Raw genomic sequence first — 21,201 nt, forward strand, 5'->3', positions numbered from 1 at the left:
TATGGAAGGACTGCTGGGAAGCAGAGTGAGGACATGTAAGAAAAGTTCCCTGAAGAAACTAGCCTTAGAGTTAGGATCATAGAGTGGGATGAGGGGCGTGCCTGGTTTGTATTCAATAAATACACCTATACTGAATGATGAAACAGTTTAACTTCAGAAATTCAGTGAAAACACTTTCTTCAAGAACTTTTTCTTATCAGATAGAAAGGAATGGCTTCTAGTGAGACAGGAATAGGTAAGGTTTGAAAAGTCACATTTTACATAAGACAAAAACTTGCCCCAGTCCCCTAGACATGTTAGGGTATGTCTTATATAGTTTCACTACCAGAAACGTCAGACAAGACCTTGATATGTATCTCTCAGCAATGAATAAATGTATAAAATGTTCTACAAGATTTTGGTCTGTGTTTTGGTTCATTATCTTAAGGTTCGTGTTTTACAATAAGCATTACTTATTTGGACTTGGCTTTGTTTTCTCTGTTTCTTTGCTCACTGTTGATTCTTGCATCCTATTCCATTCACATTTACTTTGTTCTTAATTATATCCTTAGTAATTCTTTCACTAAAGGTGTTTGGGCAGTAAACCTCCTAGGTTTTGTTTGTCTTAAAATGTCTTTGTTAATGATCTTAAATGATCATTTGACATTATAGAATTCTAAGTTTCCAAACACTTTCCCTCAGCATCTTGAAGATAATATTCCATTGACTTCCAGCATTTATACTCTTGCTAATGAGAATCTGGATTTTCTTCCCTAGAAATAATCTGTTTTTCCTTCTGGTCTCTTTTTTCATTTGAAATACTTGATTCATTTTGATATGTGTGGAATTAGAATAAAGCAAAAAAATGAAAACTGGCTTCTGAGTTTTCTAATAACACCAAAAAAATAACCATAAAGGAAAATATCAATAACCAGATTTAATCAAAATTAAAATCTTATGTTGTTAAAAATATACTGTCAAGAAAATGAAAATGTGAGCCACAGACTCAATGAAATATGTGCAATAAATATCTTATGAAAAATAAATTGGACATAAATGTTTTTAAATTGAACTTCAAAAACACCATTCAAGATAAGCCATAATGGAAAAGAATATGAAAAAGAATGTGTGTGTGTGTGTGTGTGTGTGTGTGTGTGTATGTATAACTGAATCACTTTGCTGTATAGTAAAAATTAATACAAAATTGTAAAGCTACTACACTTCAATAAATTTTTTTAAAAACTTCAAACCTCCATCAAGAAAGTCAAAACACCATCAAGAAAGTCAAAAGGCAACCTAAAAACAGGATAAGATACTTGAAAATCATACATCTGATAAGGATCTTGTATCCAGAGTGTTTAAAGAACTTCTTACAGCTTAAGACAACCCAAGAAAAATTAGGCAAAATTTAGGACAGATTTTTTTTTTTCCCAAAGAAGACATAATAGTAAGAATACTCATATAAGATGTTCAACATCATTAGTCATCAGGGAAATGCCAATTAAACCCATAATGAAATATCACCAAAGTAGCTAAAATTTTTAAAGACTGACAGTAGCAAGTGGTGGCAAGGATGTAGAGGAAGCAACTCTCACATAGTCCAGTAAAATGGTACAACTACTATGAAAAAGAACTTGAGATTTCTTACAAAATGTACCATGTGACCCAGCAACTCCACTCCTAGGTATTTACTCAAGAGAAATCATATATCTGAAAAAGACATATACCAATATCTATAGTACTTTGGAATTCCGTGGTGGCTCAGCAGTAAAGAATGCCCCTGCCAATGCAGGAGATGCAGGTTTGATCTCTGGGTCAGGAAAATCCCCTGGAGGAGGAAATCACAACTCACTCCAGTATTCTTGCCTGGAAAATCCCATGGACAGAGAACCTTGGTAGGCTACAGTCCACGGGGTGGCAGAGAGCTGGACATGACTTAGCAACTAAACAACAACATAGCACTTTACTCATAACACCTGGAAACAACCCAGATGTTTAGCAGTAGTTGAATGGATAGATGAATTGTAGTATGCATGCTAAATAGTAGTGCTAATTTGCCTCAGTCATGTCCGACTCTTTGTGACTCTATGGACTGTGGCCCACCAGGCTCCTCTGTCCCTGGGATTCTCCAAGCAAGAATACTGGAGTGGGTTGATATGCCCTCCTCCAGGGGATCTTTCAGACCCAGGGATCGAACCTGTGTCTTCTATGTCTCCTTCATGGGCAGGCGGGTTTTTTTTTTACCACTAGCACCACCTGAGAAGTCTGAATTGTAGTATAATCAGCAATTAAAAAAAAATAACTACTGGTATACACAATATATATTACTGCTGGTTTATATAGTAATAATATATATTACTACACTGGTTTCCCTGGTAGCTCAGATGGTAAAGTGTCTGCCTGCAATGAGGGAGACCTGGGTTTGATCCCTGGGTCGGGAAGATCCCCTAGAGAAGGAAATGGCAACCCACTCCAGTACTCTTGCCTGGAAAATCCCATGGACTGAAGAGCCTGGTAGGCTACAGTCCATGGGGTCGTGAAGAGTCAGACACGACTGAGTGACTTCACTTTCACTTTCATACACAGTAATATGGATGAGTCTCAGAAATAGGCTGAGTGAAAGAAGCTGGACATGAAAATACATTATTTCCTTTACATGAAATTTTTAGGACAGACAGAATTAGTATTGACTGTATTATCTATTGCTGCACCTGGATACCTCAGGGCGCCTCAAAATGTGGCAATCATGGTCATCTGGGACTCCAGTCTCCTTTGTGTGCTTGACTGAGGTTGGTCTCCTTCCAAGCTTGCTCATGAGGTTGTTGACTGGACTCAGTTTCCTTTTTGGCCAGGGGCCTTCCTCACTTCCTTGTCACATGGCCATCTCTGTAGGGCAGCTCATAGCAAGCAATTACTAGCTTCTCACAGAATGAATGAGAAAGTACAAGAGAGAAGCCAGCCTTTTTTGTAATCTCATCTTGAAAGTGACACCCATCACTTCTGTTACGTTTTTTTCATTACAAGAAACTAGGTCTAGCCATACTCAAGAGTATGAAGAGGATAGGATCAATGGAGACCATCTTACCAGTCAAACTTAATTTAAAAGTAATATTTTGTATGTAGTAATGTAAAGTGACCATGAATAGTATGCATTTTTAGGCATATGCACTAAAACTCTCATTTGAAAAGACCCTGATGCTGGGAAAATTGAGGGTAGGAGGAGAAGGGGACAACAGAGGATGAGATGGTTGGATGGCATCACTGACTTAATGGACATGAGTTTGGGTAAACTCCGGGAGTTGGTAATGGACAGGGAGGTCTGGTGTGCTGCAGTCCATGGCGTTGCAAAGAGTCGGACACGACTGAGCGACTGAACTGAATTGAACTAAAACTGTCATCTTTTGGTTAAAATTCCTGCGAGAGATTCAACCCTATAATTTAAGATTTTTAGTTAGTAAAATAGACTATTATGGGAGAGTTTCCCTTTAGGCCTGAGTAATAATTACTGTGTTTTTATATTTACTCTCTCTTCCCAAAATCCACTTTGGGTAAAGAAGAGAGCAGGTAAAGAAGGCAGAGATGGGGAAACATGGCAGACCTGTTCAGTTCAAAAAGAACACTTCACAGTTTTGCCCCTGATCAGCAGACCAGTCCAGTCTTCTTATATTATTAATATGTACTAACATTTTAATCTTAGTATTTTATTTTTGTTCTTGAACTTTTTAGATTATAAATACTTGGGAGTGTTTTGTTGCTGCTGTTGTTTCATTTTAAAGGAGTCATACTTGTAAGTGAATAGTACACACTGGTTTTATATTCATAATACTCTCCTGATTTTCTACACAACTCCTGTAATCTTAATTTCTATTTTCATGCATTTGTTCATGTTAAAGTGGTCATATATATTAAATGTTATACATAAGTTTATATTAAATGAGTTAATGCATGTAAAGCACTTAGTAACAGCATATAGTAAGTGCTCTACTGGTTACTATGATTGAAGCTGTTGTCTGCTGCTTTGATCTCCATTACCCACTTTGTTGCTTCACCTTCCTTCCTCTACCCCATCCCATCACCTCTTCAAATTTTAAATGTCTTCTGTTCTTTCTTACCTACTCCAACTTACATAGATTGATGTTCTCTCAGATCCCCTCCTCTTCTCTCCACTTTAATTCCCCTGCATTTACAGTCTCCTCTCTGCTTCAATTATCTTTTCCCTCTTGCCTCAAAGGAAGGAGCATTCCTCTGTAGCTCCATCTCCATTTTTTAAAAAAAAATTCCATTCTTTAGCTAGGATTAGGCTCAGCTGCAAAACTCAGAAAATACCCAAATAACAGTGATTTAAAGTGAGAGATGTTTCTCTCAGGTGAAACAGCTCTAAAATTAAGTCTGTTTAGAACAAGACACTTGCTCCTTGGAAGAAAAGCTATGACAAACCTAGACAGTATATTAAAAAGCAGAGGTACAACTTTGCCAGCAAAGGTCTGTATAGTCAAATCTATGGTTTTTCCAGTAGTCATGTACAAGATGTGAGAGTTGGACCATAAAGTCCGAGCACTGAAGAACTGATGCTTTCAAACTTCAGTACTGAGAAGGCTCGAGAGTCCCTTGGACAGCAAGGAGATCCAACCAGTCCATCCTAAAGATCAGTCCTGGGCGTTCATCGGAATGACTGATGCTGAAGCTGAAACTCCAGTACTTTGGCCACCTGATGCAAAGAGCTGACTTACTGGAAAAGACCCTGATGCTGGGAAAGATTGAGGGCAGGAGGAGAACGGGATGACAGAATGAGACGACTGGATGGCATCTCCGGATGTGAGTTTGTGCAAACTGGGAGACAGTAGTGAAAGGGAAGCCTGGCGTGCTCCAATTCGTGGGGTCACAAAGTGACTGCAATAACAACTGATATGGCAGTTCCCCAATTTGTCAGAAACTTCTTTGTCACTGCTCTGCGATCCTTAAAGCATGGCTCTCCTCTTCATGGCACAAGATTGCCGCTTGAAAACCAGGGAACATGACTCTCCAGGGAGTGGAATGAAGTCAAAGGCAAGGAGAACCTCTTTTAAGAGGTCTCTAGAGAACTACCCAACACTTAATGATCTGTAATTAGCTCAAACAGCCGTATCTGTCTGCAAGGAAAACTATGAGAGGAGTTATTTAGCTGAGGGCAGTGTGCCCACTGAAAATTCTGTACTTTGTGACTTTAAGGCAAAAAAAAAAAAAAAGTTTTCTGTTATAAAGTAGGAGAGAAAAGATACGATGAGGCGCGCGTTCTCATCTCCAACGTCTGTTTACTTCTTCAATCCATTGCTCTCAAACATATTCTAGCTCTTCTCTCTTCATTCTGAAGGAAAAATCAAAAAGCTTTTCTTGATTCTGGTCATTCTTTTCCTTTCACTGAAAAAAAAAAAACAAAACCTTTTTAAAAAAGCTCTCTCCTTTGTAATTTAACATTCCTCTATTCTGCTTTTTCCCCATCCCTACTCACGATCTCACCTTTAAATTATATAGCTTCCTTCCTAAGTAGTCGAGTTCCTGGGCATTTAGCAAACACGTCTTTTACTCTAACTAGGGCTTTTATTTATGTTTAACTTCACACATAATACAAGAGTGTGTGTGTGGGAGGGGCATTTAAGGTGTTGGGATAGATAATGCAAACGTCTCCTTTGACCATAACCATGGCTACATTAAGACTTTTGCTGAACAAATGAGAGGATACATGTAGTGGGGCACATGATGCTAATTTCGAATTCATTCGGGTGTAATGAGGACAAGGGCCCTAGATCATTGCGGGAAGGTCTCTCCCTGCACCAGCCTGGTCTGTCTTCTACCGCACTGTGAGTGAATCCAAGTGAAGTCGCTCAATCCGACTCTTTGCGACCCCATGGACTGTAGCCTACCAGGCTCCTCCGTTCATGGGATTTTCCAGGCAAGAATACTGGAGTGGGTTGCCATTTCCTTCTCCAGGAGATCTTCGCGACCCAGGGACTGAACCCAGGGCTCCCGCATTGTAGGTAGACGCTTTACCGTCTGCCACCAGGGAAGTCCCGCACTGTACTGAACTCTAAAACCGGAGCCCTTCGGAATCCCGGCTCGGATTGCCTCGACCTAGGTCTGAGGGGCGGAGACGGCACGAGATTCTCTTGAGTTCCGAGATTCTCGCGGCAAACGCGAGTGAGGCGCATCTCTGACGTACTTCCGGGGCGTCGGAACAGGGCGGCCGCGGGAGCCGCACGCCTGGAAGATGGTGGTTACTAGATCTTCGCGGCCTCGGGCCGGGAACCAAGCCACGTCAGTTGAAAGCTCGCGGAAGAAGGTAGGAGAACTCGAAAGTCTCTCTCATTTCTTTTAACTGCTTCGCAGAGCGGTGCTGAGGAAGGTGGGCGGTGGTGGAGCCTGGGGAAGGAACGGCAGAAAAGCCAGAACTGGCGGCGTGCTTCTGCGTACCAGGCTCCCCTCTAAGCCTGTAGCTTCTAAAGACCACATTGGAATCTTTTAAGGTAATCCTTGGCAGGTAATAGGTAACTTGATGTGCGTAGTTCAGCTCCGTAATGCAGATGCAGTGCTCGCTTTTTAACCTTACTTTAAAGGAGAATTAATTTCGGCCGCCAAGCGTGAGCCAAGCGTGGATTGGAGAAGGCACCGTTTTCACGTGGGAAGACTGACTGTGCCCTGACAGCATTTCCTTCTGGAGTGGAGAGGACTGCGGTGACGTCACCTCGTAATTCAGTGGTGCTAGTTGTCTGCTGTCTCTGATGCTGCGATGAAGGGAAGGGAGCATTAGTATTAGTACACGTAGATATGAAAAGTAAGGACAGCGACCGATTCCATTGGCGTGTTTTCCTGAACACATCGTTGGGTTCTTTGTTCTTTTCCTGTGTGTGTGTCGGAATGTAAGGCCACCAAGCATTTGTGACCTTGCGTGAGGAAAATTTTTATTTGCAGTTGTTTTGTTTCCTAAAGTCAGGACTGAGGTGACGCTAGTGAGGCAGAGCCTGCAAATGCGAAGTCAGATCCAGTATCTGGCTGTTGATTTTTTAAATTGTGGGTGGTGATGGTAGTTATTGTTTTGCATTATTTTTGTTTACTGAGTTTTTCCAGTGCCCCCTTAAAATTTGCTTTTGAAGGGAGTGCCTCATTCGCTTTGCCCTTGTCCCAGCCCTACCTAAATTACAATCTATTTGGCTTACAGAATTCTGTTGTCACAAGACTTCAAGTGCACCCAAAAGGCAGGAAGGGGTCTTCACCTGATAACCCAAATACTGCTGAATCACAGACCACTCCAGAACGAAGTCCGACTCCTAAAACCAGGAAGAGTGGAACTACAGGCTCATTACCAGAAATGAACAAACCTTCGACAGATGGCGAGATCTCTGAAGCAGAGTCAAATTGTTCTGTGTCTGAGGTCCAGGATCCTATTTTCAGAGTAACTAGGAGAAGACAGATCTTAGTTGCAGGCACCCCAGTTTCTAGTGTAAGGAAAAGGCTGAAAATAACTCGGGTAAGTGAGTCTCATACTGAAGAAGAAGTCTCTGAAGCAGAATCACATGTTTCAGGTATTTCTAGAATTATACCTGGCACAGAAATGACAACCAGAAGAAGTAAGGCTAAATCCCAAAGAGAGCCAAAGCAAGAATGCCATGTGGAAGTTATTTCTGACACTGAGTCATCGTGCTCAGACGTTTCTTCATTTAATGGAATTGCAACTAGGAGAACAACAAGGAGTATGCAAAGGAAATTACAGGCACAAACTGAGGAGAATGATACTAAGATTGTACTAGAAAATGAGAAGGAAATCACACATACACCTGTGAATTTAGAGGATTCAGTTAACAGACGAACTTCTCGTTTACCAGCAAGATCACTTTCTCAGATAAATAAGTCAAATTTCTCTAATAATGAAATTTATAATGACCCTGATGATGATTCCGTCTTTGGAATTTCAGAAAAAAAACTAGCAGTGAAAAAAACCCGAAATTTTACCATAAGAGAGGAAAAGCAGGACAGTATTTCACCTCTCAAAGAAATATCAAAGCAGAATTGTAAAAGTTTAGATGAAGAAGCCAAAAAAATAATAGTTGGGGGAAAAGAAGGTAATGAAAAGAACTCTCAGTTGAAGAATCTTTCTGAACTTCAGGACACTGGCCTTCAGCAGTTAGTTTCTCAAAGGCATTCAACCCCTGAAAGTAACAAAACCACATCAGAGTCCACAACTCTGAACTGTGAGGCTGTGATGAAATCGTTAGCCCAAACATTTGCTGTTGTGAAAATGGACAGATGGAATGGAGAGAGAAAGAATGCCATAAAAACAAGTGACAGTTCAGAACCTGGTGATGATAGTGATAGTGATGAAGAAGAGTGCACAGTTATAGGTGTCAGTGAAGACATGAGCGAAGAAAAGGAGGTAGATTCTGAGAGTGTTACCAAACCAAGTAAACTTGAGTTCAACACAACTCAGGATAAAGATGATTCTGTTTTGTTAGTTCTCAGCAGTGATGAAAGCCAGCAGTCTGAACACAGTGAGAATGAAGAGGACACTGTGTGTTTTGTTGAAAATAAGGGTAACAAAGAGTCCCTAAATGGAGACTCAGAAAGTCTGTCACGTGACAATGCATTGTTTGTGATTGACACTACTCCCGGATTGAGTGCTGATAAAAATTTTTACTTGGATGAAGAAGACAAGGCAAGTGAGGTTGCCATTGAGGAGGAGGAGGAGGAGGAGGAAGAAGAAGAGGAAGAAAGTGAAGAAGAACTATCAGACCATGACAGAAATAAAGATAATGAGTTTAGTGATGAAGACAACTTGCTAAGTAACACAAAATCTAAACTGTAAGTTTTATCTTTTATTTTTTTAAAGTAAGCTTTTGATACGTGCTTCAAGTGGCAATAATTTACCATAGAAATATTACAAAGCATAGAACTGAAAAAAATTACTGCTTTGGGTTCTTTATAAAAGAGCTTTGTTATCTGTCAGGGTTTCCCTTGTTTATTTGGGTGCCTTTGTTAGTCATATTTTTCCCACTGGTGAGAGCTAAAAGTACCCTGTTTGATGGTGTATTAAAAATGATCTGTTAAGATTTTCTTGCATGATTATGAAGAGCAACATACAAAAGGGAAGGAAGGTAACTTGGCTTTTTTATACATGTTGATTGTAGAGAAATTGAAAAATAGAGGAAAAATGAGAAAAATAGTAACCTGTAATCCCATCTACTGCCATTTAAAAGCACTCTTTGGGGGCGGTTTCTTTAGTTTTTCTGTTTTCCAAATTTGTTTTTCCCAGGCACAGGCCTTTGGTGGCAGTGGATCCACTGAAAATACAGGTATCCTTGGTTAAGGAACTGTACATTAACAGATGTCTTCACTCTAGTGTCTTTAGTCTTCACTCTAAACCAATGAAATCTCTGAGACTAGTCTCAGTGTACTTATTTTAACAAGCCACACCCTTTCCCAGGATAACTGTAACATACACTCAGGGTTGATAATCACTGCCAAGGCACTGTAATTGAGTGCCTTGTTGGTTGTTTATGGAAACTTTAAACTGCTCAGTTTATATGAATAATTAGGGAAGAAACTAAGTCCAAGTGTTTATAAGTGTACTTATAAGAAAGACTTTAGTAGTTACATAAATACAGCAGAAGCCCAAGCCAACTGCTAAAGATTCTGATTTGGTGGGTCTAGGGTATGACAGTTAAATTTTTTTTAAGCTCTGATGGAGAATACAGATGCTCACTGTTGTTTAAAACTCACTGATTTAGAGGCACTACTAAATGTCTTTAAATACTCAGGAAAACATTCCAAGTTTGGATAACTTAGAAGTACAGAGAAGAGGGCCGTGTCTGTCTCATTGGCTTTTGAGATGGAAGAATATGGATGTTTATTAATTTACTACCTACATATGAAATTGAGCTAAATGCCAGATTATTTCCTCCTTTTTTCTGTAATTTTTTCCTTGTAAAATACGTGTATGATGTCTGTTGACTTATAATATGGCCTTAATCCTCTTTTAAGAAAATTTGGGGAATAAATTTGGATGTGCTCTCCAAAGACTTAATTCATTATTTATCCTATAATTTCTTCTAAATGAAAAGTCTCAGTTTTCATTTTGAATTGCTAAACGATCTAAAGATTATTTCTTAATCACTTAAAAAGTGATCATTTCTCTTTCAGTCTGAAGTTGACGAGCAGCAGCATAGATCCTGGACTGAATATTAAGGAACTGGGTGGTTTGTATATTAATTTCAATGCAGACAAGCTACAGTTGAACAAGAGAACCCTAACACAGATAAAAGAGAAAAGGAAAGATGAGGTAAGCTGCACAGAGTAGCCCACTGGTTTTCATAGAACTCACCAGTCACTTCTAGAAATGATTTGTCCTTGGTAAGAGACTAGTTTTCTTACAGTGAAACCACATTAGCCTACTGTGCTACTTTTTTCTCTCTTTCCAGGAGAGTCATTTCTTTTTTATCATAAAATCCCAGCTAAAGGTGACATTTGAAAACTAATGTAGGATCAGTATTCCTCTTCTGGCGAGCACCAGTTATGATCCCAGAGTTTTTTTGTTTTTTCTTGCTATACTTTTCATTCTTCACTGCGTTGGACTCTGTTGAAAATCTGAAAGCTGTGAGTACCCATTAACCCCACCAGGAAAAAGCATATGTACTCATAGACATAAAATTGTAGATACATTTTTAGAAGGAAATTACATGTTAGGTAACCTTATATAAGCCCTTGGTTTCTGCTGCCACCTTGAATGGCTTCCTCCTAAATCTGTCGTATTTTCTAGTCTTGCAGCCTACACAGGTCTTTAAACTCAGGTGCCTATTCTTTGTTCATTCAGATGTGCTCAGGCACTTGACTTCACTAATTGCCCTTCTCTTCTTCCTTGCCTGAACCAGCTCCTCCTCTTGTATTATTTATCCTGGTTAATGACACCAAAATCTATTTCTCTTTTGTAATCAGTAACTAAGCCCGAAGGACAGTGCTTCTTATATACTTTCTATTAATATTCCACTCCCTCCTTTCCACCCCACTGTCACTGACTAGTGACATCTGTTTTACTTTTTCTAGACCACTGCATTGGCCTCCTCTTCTTCAAGCCGTCCTCAACGGTCTTGCTAGATTTCTCATTCTGAAAACACAAAATACCATCTGACCATGACATTCTCCTGTTTAAGTCCTTGAATGGTTTCCCAGAGCATTTCAAGGTGCCTCTGTTGATCTGGCTCTGTCTACCTGCTGTGTTCTTAGCACTGAAAAAACAGGATTTCTCAACCTCAGCAAAGCTGATGTTTGGACTGGATAATTACTTGTTGTGGGCAGATGTCCTGTGCATTACAGAATGTTGAGCAGCATCCCAGCCTCTACCCCGTAGGTGCAGTAGCATTCATCTCTGCCAGTTCATGCCCCCACCTCAATGTCTTCAAACATGGCCAGTTGCTCTCAGTTGGGAACCACTCTAAACCCCACTATAGTACTTGATACACAACCAGCTCTTAATAAAAATAAATGTCTTACACTCTTCTCTGACTGCTAGGAAAGTCTAGACCACTACCGTGCTACCCAGCAACTTCTAGTCCTAAATTTGAATTGAGGATTTAATAATTGCAAATGTTATTTACCACGTTAATATTTGCTGCGTTCCTGTGAACTGTTCCTGCCAGCTAACGGTTTTGTGAACTGTCTTTAGTTCTTGTACCAGGGAAATGACTAATGAGTCTGAGGTTCCTTTTAGTCACATACACAGTATTAAGACAGTATTTAATTACCCTAGGCAAGTAATCAAAAAATGCAGAATACATTTAGGAAAAGATTAACAGACTTGACTACATAAAATTTTTAAACTTAGGCAATTAAAAACATCTAAACAAAGATAAGTAAAAGGCCATGCGTTTAATACCACTAAGATACAGAATATAATTCTTCAAATTAATAACACAACCTTGTATAAAAATGAAAAAGAACACCGCCCTCCCACCCCAAACAAATGCAGGTCTTCTCCACGGAAAAAGACTTATACACAGCTAAAAAAAAATACGCAAAAAGATGATCAGCAGCAAATGGAAACATTCATGAGGTACCACTGACAAAACAGAGATAATCACCAGTGTTAGCTATGTTAAAAAAAAAAAAAAAGGTACCAATTAACTTCTGGTAGGAGTTTGTACTACTTGGATTCAAGGCAATTTAGTGGTACCTATCAAAATTTAAATGACACGTTTTGGAATCTGTTTTACAGAAATAAGTATTCAGAGATGATGTTTACAATGTTTAATGGAAAAAATTTAATGGAGACTGTTAAACTAAATATCAAGAAAAATTGTGCATAACTGCTATGAAGTTGATCTTTGTATGAATTGACATTGAAAGAACATCTCTGATGGGTTGTTGAGTTGCAAAAGGCAGATTTGCTTGATGGCATGATTTAATTGGTTACCATTAAAAGCTTGTGTAGTCTAGCTGGTCTCAGATCACATAAAGCTGTTTTGTCAACATCAAAAGAACTTAGCCTAGTCAGGTGTTTGTTTGTTTGTTTTTTTGGGGAAGTTCCAGAACACTATAGCATTGTTTCTGTTGTCTTTGTTTTCCAGTTGGTTGGTGCAGGTGGCTGGTTGCAAACCAATGAAATGCGAGTGGACACATTAATGTATGTCTGGTGTGTGCAAATTCAAATTAGAAAAAAAATTTGAGATGAATATTAATTTTATAGATACCCTAAAATAACCCTTCAGTAAAGCATTTTTATTTTTATATAATTTACAGATTTAAGGACAGGAACAACTTTGCAGTAGTACGTCTATCTATAAAGGTTAATGTATCTGGAGTCATCAGTGTGGGAGATGTTTCCTTTTAAAGGCAAAGATGTTGAAAAAAATACATTTTGACATTATTTTAAAACCAGTTTAATATTTTTGTAGCTTCTGCAGAAAACTGTCATTACTCCTGAATTTGAAAAAAACTACTGTGTCCCACCATATAGTGAATCAAAATATAAACTTCAGAAAAAACGCAGAGTAAGTACAGTGATTGTTATTTAGAACATTTAATGTGTTTGACTATATATATATTCAGCTTGTCTAACGTGGTTGTACAATTAAAATGTTTCCAAAGAAAATTATCACAGATGTCTAAGAGCCCATAAAATATGGTTTCATAAACACATTTCATATAAATTTTCACAAAGTAAAAGTATACCAATAGGCACATTTGGATACAGTCTTTTTTCCCTTTATTAAAAACAGTGGCAGCCAGCATATGAGGTCACTGTCCACACCGTACTATGTTGCGGCTTATAGATACTGTTCACAGAAGGCTGGGAACTCTGTTGTTAGCTCTTGAAGTAATGTAACCAGCTAAAAACACCAGCCTATTTAGTCTGCCAAATGAAAGCAAGGAATTTCTTGAGTAAAATACATGGGACTACTTCCATTTCAACTAATAAGCATAAAGAAATTATGAATGGTACATGAGGAAATTTGAGGATGGTGCGCCAGTTATGTCACTGATATGACCAGAGCACCCTGGCGGGTGGTAGACACTAATATTTGCTGATGAACAAAAAAATGAAATTAAGCAAATAACTTGCTGTAAGTTTTCCAAAAAATAGAAATATTTTGAATTTTAGAAATAATACAAATTCCGGGCTTGTTGGAGAGAGTAACTCTTAAGAGACAACTGGGTGACCGAATAAAAGTGTTAAAAGTTTACAGAAAGGCTCCAGAAGTAAGAATGTTTTTATACTTTACATCTTGTAGGATATCTCAGACAGTAAAAAATCGACATTGTCGACTATTCTCCCAACAAGTCAGCAGTTCTTACTGAGATACAAAATAAATTTTAAGGAGCCTTCATTTATGACACTGATAGTGCTCTAACTTATCAAGAGAAATGGATTTTTGTCATTTAATTCATTTAATGAAAGGTGTATCTGGAGACTAATACTTACATTCCTGTAAAGTAACCTTGTTTTTAATTCATGAAATTTTCTTCATAATATTGAAATGGGGTGTCGTTATACACTACTTATTAAAAATTAGAATTTTCTAATTGTTTTTGGAATTTTTAATTTCAGCAAGAGCGACAAAAAACAGCAGGTGATGGATGGTTTGGTATGAAAGCGCCAGAACTGACAGACGAACTGAAAAATGATCTCAAAGCACTGAAGATGAGAGCTAGCATGGACCCAAAAAGGTTTTACAAGAAAAATGATAGAGATGGCTTCCCTAAGTACTTCCAGGTATGAAGCAAACAGAATAATGGTAGTGATGTTCTGAGGATTTTCGTCTGGAAAACACTGTAGTGACTTGTTTTCTCTTAAATGTGTATTTACAGTGTATATCTACTCAGACCATATAATAATGGCCAGAACCCAGTTCAGATAACCATCAGCCTGTAATGGCTTTCCTCAACAAAAGACATGTTCTGAATGGTAACTAGGTTTCCAGATGAGCTCTGTAAATATGGAACCTGTAAGATGGGTGTGCCATATATTAATGATACACCTCTGTGGTATCAAGATAATCAGTTAATACCACCAGTGATTCTTTATAACCTTTAGGATAGACTCTCTACCCTGTGATGTAGCCTTTCACAATCTGCACCCACACCAGTTCACTAACCCTTATTTTGGTCACGTGGCCCTCTAAGCTCCAACACACTCGGCTGCTCAGTCTTCTCAGGATGTGCACAGACTGGTCTAGTCATTCTGACTTTAGTGTTTGGCTCTGCCATGTTTGCTTGGTGAAATTTTACCCATACAAATCCAAGTGAAAATGTCATCCTTGTGAAACCTTCTTTACCTCCATTTGGTAGAATTGGCCACTTAGTTTTCAGAGAATCTAGAGTGTTTTGTTCAACATAATATTAGGTTACACTTTCATTTTTAGCCGTGTCTCTTTGGATCTTCTATAAAACTGGCCATTCACTGGCAGGGACCAGATACTCTCTGTTTCCCTAACCATGGCACAGTTCCTGGCACATAGACATTGTATATTTTACTTGGTTGAATGTATGAACAAATGCCAAGTGTTCAGTAAGAAGGTTCTAAGCTGGCAGCATTTATGATAACCTAGGAGATCTAACAGGTATATAGTAGAATGTGTGTACCAATCTTGTTCAATTGGAAAACTAAAAAGGTGTTACTTTTATCTGTCCTACTTTTCCTCTATTTAGACTATTCATCAAGAATTTATAGTCTAGCACTTACATAGAAGGAATTTTAGTTTTACTCAAAAATTTTAATGAAGAAATGTCACTAGTAGGACCCAGTGCAGGTTGAATAAGTGATTTTTTTAAGAAATGGCAAAAATTAAATTACTAACTTTAATATTGGTAAAATATAAGCTGTGTTTTCCATTCCTTTCTATAAATGTACTTTGTTAGAGCTCCCCTGAGGTATGAAAACAGCTTGGCTTTCAGGTATTGCATGACTTATTTCAATCATTCATTCATAGATTGGAACCATAGTTGACAATCCTGCTGACTTCTACCATTCACGAGTTCCCAAGAAACAAAGGAAGAGAACTATTGTGGAGGAACTGCTGGCCGATTCTGAGTTCAGAAGGTAAAGGAATTTATGTTTCACTTTATAATATATGTTTTCCTTTAGAATGTGCAAAAACTTTAAATTCAAGATAATTTTTAAATGCTTTAGCATAGTTTCTCAACAGAACTATTAGGTATATTGGATGGGATAATTCTTTCTTAGGGAGGACTGTACACTGTAGGATCTTTAACAGCATTCCTGGTGTCTGCCCATTAGATGCTGGTAGCGTACTCCCCTCCCTCCCAATTCATGACATTCAAAAAATGTCTTCAAATGTTTTCAGATGTTCCCTGGCATGCATAAGCATTCTCGATTCAGAACCACTGCTTTAGAAGGAAATGAGACTAACTAGAGGAGGAGCCCACAAAGGAGACCAGGAAAGAAGTGAGGCAGAAAGAAAACCAGGAGAGCAGTGTCCTAGAAGTCAAGGAAAGAGTGTTACAGGCAGGTAGAAGCCAGAGCGAGTGGTTAACAGGAATAAATGCTGCTGAGAATGCAAGTGAGCTGAGAACTAAGGTCTTCCTCTGGATTTAGTACATGGACGTCACAGTAACCTTGTCAGGAGTTTTTAGGGGAGTGATGGGGAGGAAACCAGGCTGGACGATACTTGAGAGGGAATTGACGAAATAAGAGATGTGAGCAATACGAGAGAGGCACAGCTAGTGAATGGAGCTGGATTTTTTTTTCCCCCTGAGATGGGGGCAGTTAAGTATGTTTAAATGTCCTTGAAGCAGGTATGTGTATAGCATAGATTTAAAAGCATGCCTTATATAGAAACTTCTGCTGAACTTCCAGACTGGTTTAATAGTAAAAGTGATCATATTTATGAGGTTTTAATGATTCTGGGTAATGGTGAAACTTTTAGAAATAAGCAATGCTCTTTTCTTGCTTATTTCTCTCTCCCTGGAAATCTCATCCCCACAAAGTTGTATTAATCTGTATACTGTTGACTTTCAAATGTATGTATAGTCTGAATCTCTTCTGAGTCCAGAGCCACATAACCTGCTGCTGCCTCAGGAACAATAATGAATATCTCATTAGCCCCTCTGAGAGCTGACTGGGGCCTCCCGACTTGGTCCTTCTATACATCCTAGTCCTCTCCCAGTGACCTGTTTGTCATGACTGAACAGCATTGCCCTCAATCCCTTAGGGCACGTCCTTATACCACCACCTCCCTTTAGTCCCATGTTCAGACTGTCAGATTTCCTCCCATTTTCCTATCTCTTAATCCTGTCTCTTTCTATCCCACAGAGGTGTTGGGTACAAGGTGATTGAGTCTTTGCTTACTTCATATATTGACCTACATTTTGTAATCTTCATGATAGCAGTCTCAGAAATTACAGCATGGGTCTCTAGTAGTTGAAAGTTTCCAAAAGCCTGCCTCTACCATGGCCACTTTTTTCTTACTAGACTACAAGCTCTGAGGGCAGGGACTGTGGCTGACTCGTTCACTGCTTTGTCTCCAGCTCCTAGTATGGCTTCTTATTCATGATGGAACTTGGTACAGATGTGATGGATAGTGAAAATGCAAAACAAAAAAAAAATTTAGAAGCACCTGCCCATCACCCCCACCCCCCACTGCCCCCCAAACTCCACCAAAAGGTTACATTAACTTCTAATGTCTGGTGTGTCATACTTTAGAACTTAAAGGTTTGGTTTTTTTTTTAGATACAACCGAAGGAAGTACTCAGAGATAATGGCTGAAAAGGCAGCAAATGCAGCAGGAAAGAAGTTTCGAAAGAAGAAGAAGTTCCGTAATTAAGATTCACCAAGCAAATCACAAAATTGTACATCTCCTCTTTATTTATTTACTAAAGATAATTTAAAAATTATCAAGACCGTCACATAAAGTAACATAGACTGGCACTATTGGGGGGATTTCTCTTTAAAAAATTGATTTGAGAGAGAATCAGTCACTTGCCACATGGAATAAAAATAGGTGTGTCTACAAAAGATCCACTTATGTTTAGACCCTTTGAGGAGGGAAAAAAGGAAAAGAACATCAATCAAAATATTTAGAAAATATAAAGTTTGCTGACATTCAAAAAATTTAAAGTAGTATTTTCAAAGAGACATAAGCAAAACTGTAATTATTATGTAGAGATGTACATAGGGAGGAGATGATGCCCTATGTCCGTTGCACATTCAAATCCAGAACTGGTAAAGCTGTGATACAGAGATCTTGTTGCAAGTATAAAAGTCACAGTTGAAATCAAAGAAATGTTACAAGTGTTGGAGCATGTTTATGTTAATATATGACCAAAGAACTAAATGAAGCTATGAAAAGGACTTAAAAGATAGACTACTTGGAAAGTTTGGGTTAAAGGTAGAAACAGGAAAGGTAGAAACAGGTTAAAGGTAGAAACAGGAAAGAAACAGTTTCTTTCCTTAGCAACTGAAACAGGAAGATAGATAGATTTTTATCCATATTCAATGTTGTATTCCAGTGAATAGTATTCAAATTCCAGTGACTAGTATTCAAATAATTTTAACTTGGCCAGGAGGTAAAGTCTCCAGTGACAGAAATATGCATCCTGGCTAAGCAACTCATGACACCCAAGGAACACTAGTCATTTCTATTCATGCTTCTTGGTGGCTTATTGCTTCCTTTATGTCGTTATTCACAGGACCTCTATTTTCTACCGTACTGCTTTCTTGGGATTTCAGTAAATAAGAAACTTCCTATTTTGTGTTTATTGCTCAGGATCACAATCAGCCTAGTAATAAAACTAAATGACATTTATAGGCAGAGTGAGGGAAGCATCTGTATCTGTTCATTTTTATAGTAAAACTTTTATTTCAAGAGTATTAAGTTTTACGTTAAGGATCTGCTATAAGAGAATTAGCTATCAAAACAAGAAGCATTTACCTCATACACGTTCTTCCAGGAGACATTGTTAGCGGAATGTTTCTTCAACTCACGCTACTGGCGTTTTAGAACACTCAAAACTGGTGGCCCTTTTGTATTGTGTTTCTCTGTGCAACTGAGAATTTACCCAGTTTTTTCTCAGGCTCAAGGGAATGGGTCAACTTTTTATCTATTTGTAACTTGCCTGCTGGTTTCTGACTCATGAATGCTAGAATAGGTTGAATTATCTGGTATTCAAAACTGCAGTTACGACAGATAATTGGGACACTATAGTGCATTTACAGGGAACACAAAATTGGAAATCTCCAGTCCTTCCCACACAGGGCAGCATTTGAGCTTTCTAGATTGGGAAGCAGTGATAAGGAAGAGAATTGAACCTAGTTGCCAACCTCGCTAACCCGCCTTAGAGGTGCTCACCAAGTGTATTCTGATAGCTGATCCTTGAACAAAGGGGTGAGGGGCTCTGACCCCCAAGCAGCTGAAGGTCAGAAACTTAAAGCAGGCCCTCTGTGTCCACAGCTCCGCGTCAGAGCCGCCTGGTCAGCCCCTGCAGAACATGCGGTACTTTAGTGTGGATTTATTGGAAAATCTGTATAAGTGGACCCACCCAGTTCAAACCTGTGTTGTACAGGGGTCCACTGTATTTACTTACGGTTATGTTGTAACACGCGCTTTTTTGTCTCCACTGATTATTTTATATGTATTATCTTTACGTTTATACTTTATTCAGATTTTCTTAGTTTTTTACCTAATACTCTTTCTTTTCCAGGATACTGCAGTCTTTTTTTTTTGGCTGCACTGCAAATTATACAGAATCTTAGTTGCCTGACCGGGTTTTGAACCTGCACCCTCTGCAGTGGGAGCATGGAGTCTTTGCCATTGGACCACCAGGGAAGTCCCTTCATGTATTTTTTTAAGTCACATAAATAACTTGGAACAAAGTAGAGATTTGTTAACAAATGTAAAATACCTTATTCAGTGAAATACTGAAATAAACTGAAATACTTCAACTAAAAATCAATTTAAGTCACCTCTATTAACTTTAAGGGATTAAAACTGGTAAGATGCATAGCTGTATCTCAGATATGATCTTCACAAGTTTAAATCTTCAAAACAGAGTATCAAAGTTTATCTAGGTAAAGATGAGAAGGAAGTCTCTTAGTGCCCTTAGGCGTCTACAAAAATCTGTATTTGAATAATGGATGTATTTGTCTTGTGTTTTTTTGTTGTTTTTTTTTAAGCAAAGCAACCATTAAGAAACAGGTTTAGTGACTTTGGCTTATGTCAACTAAACTCAGTTCACTTACTGGAGCTATTTGAAGGCTAATGACTGTCAGAAGTACCACGACTTCTCAACTGAAAAGCATTATAGAGTGTACCAAGTGCTGATACAGTGGAATGAAAGAAGAGCCTTCAGAGTACCTTAAGGAGCTCTTGAAAGATACCCAAAATGCTTTTAAGACAACTTAAAAATAGTTTGCAATGCTAGTTTTGGTTGTTTTGTTGTTGGTTATTTTTTGGGCAGGGGGGGTTTGTTTTTCTTAAAGTAAGGAAATTAGGGAAAGGAAAATGAAGATGGAAGAAATTAGAAAACTAGCAGTTGATGAAGGCAAGTTCTCAGCTTCCTAGAATCTTAACACAAAAATCAGCTCTGTTCAGTGTTCTGCCATGAGATTAAAAACAACTGCTTTAGAGAAACACCATTATACCTGTTTTTAAGACCTGAGGAAATGTCTCATGGGTTCCCTAACAAGGCTGTCAGACTACAAGCCATGCTTGGCTGTTCAGAAAATAAATAGCAGGCTTTTAAAAGGAAGAAAGGCTGTACAGAAATATTTAATGAAACTTTGAGCAATTGGGATAAATTCAAGGGGTTGCATTCTAAATCTAGCAAATACAAGAAAAACGCACATGAAAAAATTTTCAGTACCATCTCTGGAATATGTGCAGGTGCCGGTTCAGTTCAGTCTCAAGTAATGACAACTACTGTTTACAATAACCATCTACAACATCTTATTGGAAGCATGCAGTTAGGATTGAAACAAAATGATTTACAAACTCCCAAAGCATCTGACTAGAACGTAAAATTCAGGTCTCATTGTTTAAAAGTGAAGACGGAATGCATTCAAATTATAATTTCCCTGAAGCAAGGTCAGTAGCATGACTTGTCTTAAGCAGATCAGTGTTTTATCAGAGTTGGAATGTTTCAAACTATGAAATGTGAGTTATCTAAACTCATAGTTATCTAAACTGTGGAGGTGGTTTTGAAATGTAAAGTTACCAATAAACACTGAACACAGCTGTGAGAAAGGGGAAGCTTACAGGTTCAGGTGACAGGTGTTCATTCCTTATCACTGTGTAACAAACTGCCCCAAGACGCACTGATTCAAAACAGCCACTGTTTACTCAATCTCATGCTTCAGTGGGACAGGGCTGGGCTAGATGGCTTGTACTCCACATGGTATCAAATGAGGTCCTTCAGCTGGCTGCTGAGCAGATCTCGAAGGCCTAACACATTCTTGAAATTTTTCATCTTCAGTTTAATGGTAGTACAGTATAGAAGGGCTTCCCCAGTGGCTCATCAGTAAAGAACCCGCCTCCCGCCTGCAGGAGACACATGGGTTCGATCCTTGGGTCAAGAGATCCACTGGAGTAAGAAATGGCAACCCACTCCAATATTCTTGCCTGGAGAATCCCATGAATGGAGGAGCCTGGTGGGCTACAGTCCATGGGGTCGCAAGAGAGTGGAACACGACTTAGCAACTAAACAACAGCATAGAAATCGGCTAGAAAACCAAAACATGACCCACAC

The 21,201-nt window shown here is 38.7% G+C and overlaps 1 protein-coding gene across 1 annotated transcript; it reads left to right on the forward strand.

Moving 5' to 3' along the window:
* Positions 1-6,140: 6,140 nt before the first annotated feature.
* On the forward strand, positions 6,141-19,406 carry DNTTIP2 (deoxynucleotidyltransferase terminal interacting protein 2). The gene is made up of 8 exons (XM_043460601.1): positions 6,141-6,295; positions 7,172-8,808; positions 10,147-10,285; positions 12,894-12,989; positions 14,048-14,212; positions 15,429-15,538; positions 17,189-17,307; positions 19,159-19,406. The coding sequence occupies exons 1-7, from the start codon at positions 6,224-6,226 to the stop codon at positions 17,280-17,282; spliced, it is 2,313 nt and encodes a 770-aa protein (XP_043316536.1). The 5' UTR covers positions 6,141-6,223; the 3' UTR covers positions 17,283-17,307; positions 19,159-19,406.
* Positions 19,407-21,201: the final 1,795 nt, after the last annotated feature.

Source organism: Cervus canadensis, chromosome 2, assembly GCF_019320065.1.
Source record: "Cervus canadensis isolate Bull #8, Minnesota chromosome 2, ASM1932006v1, whole genome shotgun sequence".
NCBI classification, from domain to species: domain Eukaryota; kingdom Metazoa; phylum Chordata; class Mammalia; order Artiodactyla; family Cervidae; genus Cervus; species Cervus canadensis.

Coding starts and splice junctions, on each gene's coding strand:
- DNTTIP2 (XM_043460601.1), top strand. CDS start 6,224: ATGGTGGTTACTAGATCTTCGCGGCCTCGGGCCGGGAACCAAGCCACG. Junction 8,809..10,146: donor AGTAACACAAAATCTAAACT/GTAAGTTTTATC, acceptor TTTCTCTTTCAG/TCTGAAGTTGACGAGCAGCA. Junction 15,539..17,188: donor GCCGATTCTGAGTTCAGAAG/GTAAAGGAATTT, acceptor TTTTTTTTTTAG/ATACAACCGAAGGAAGTACT.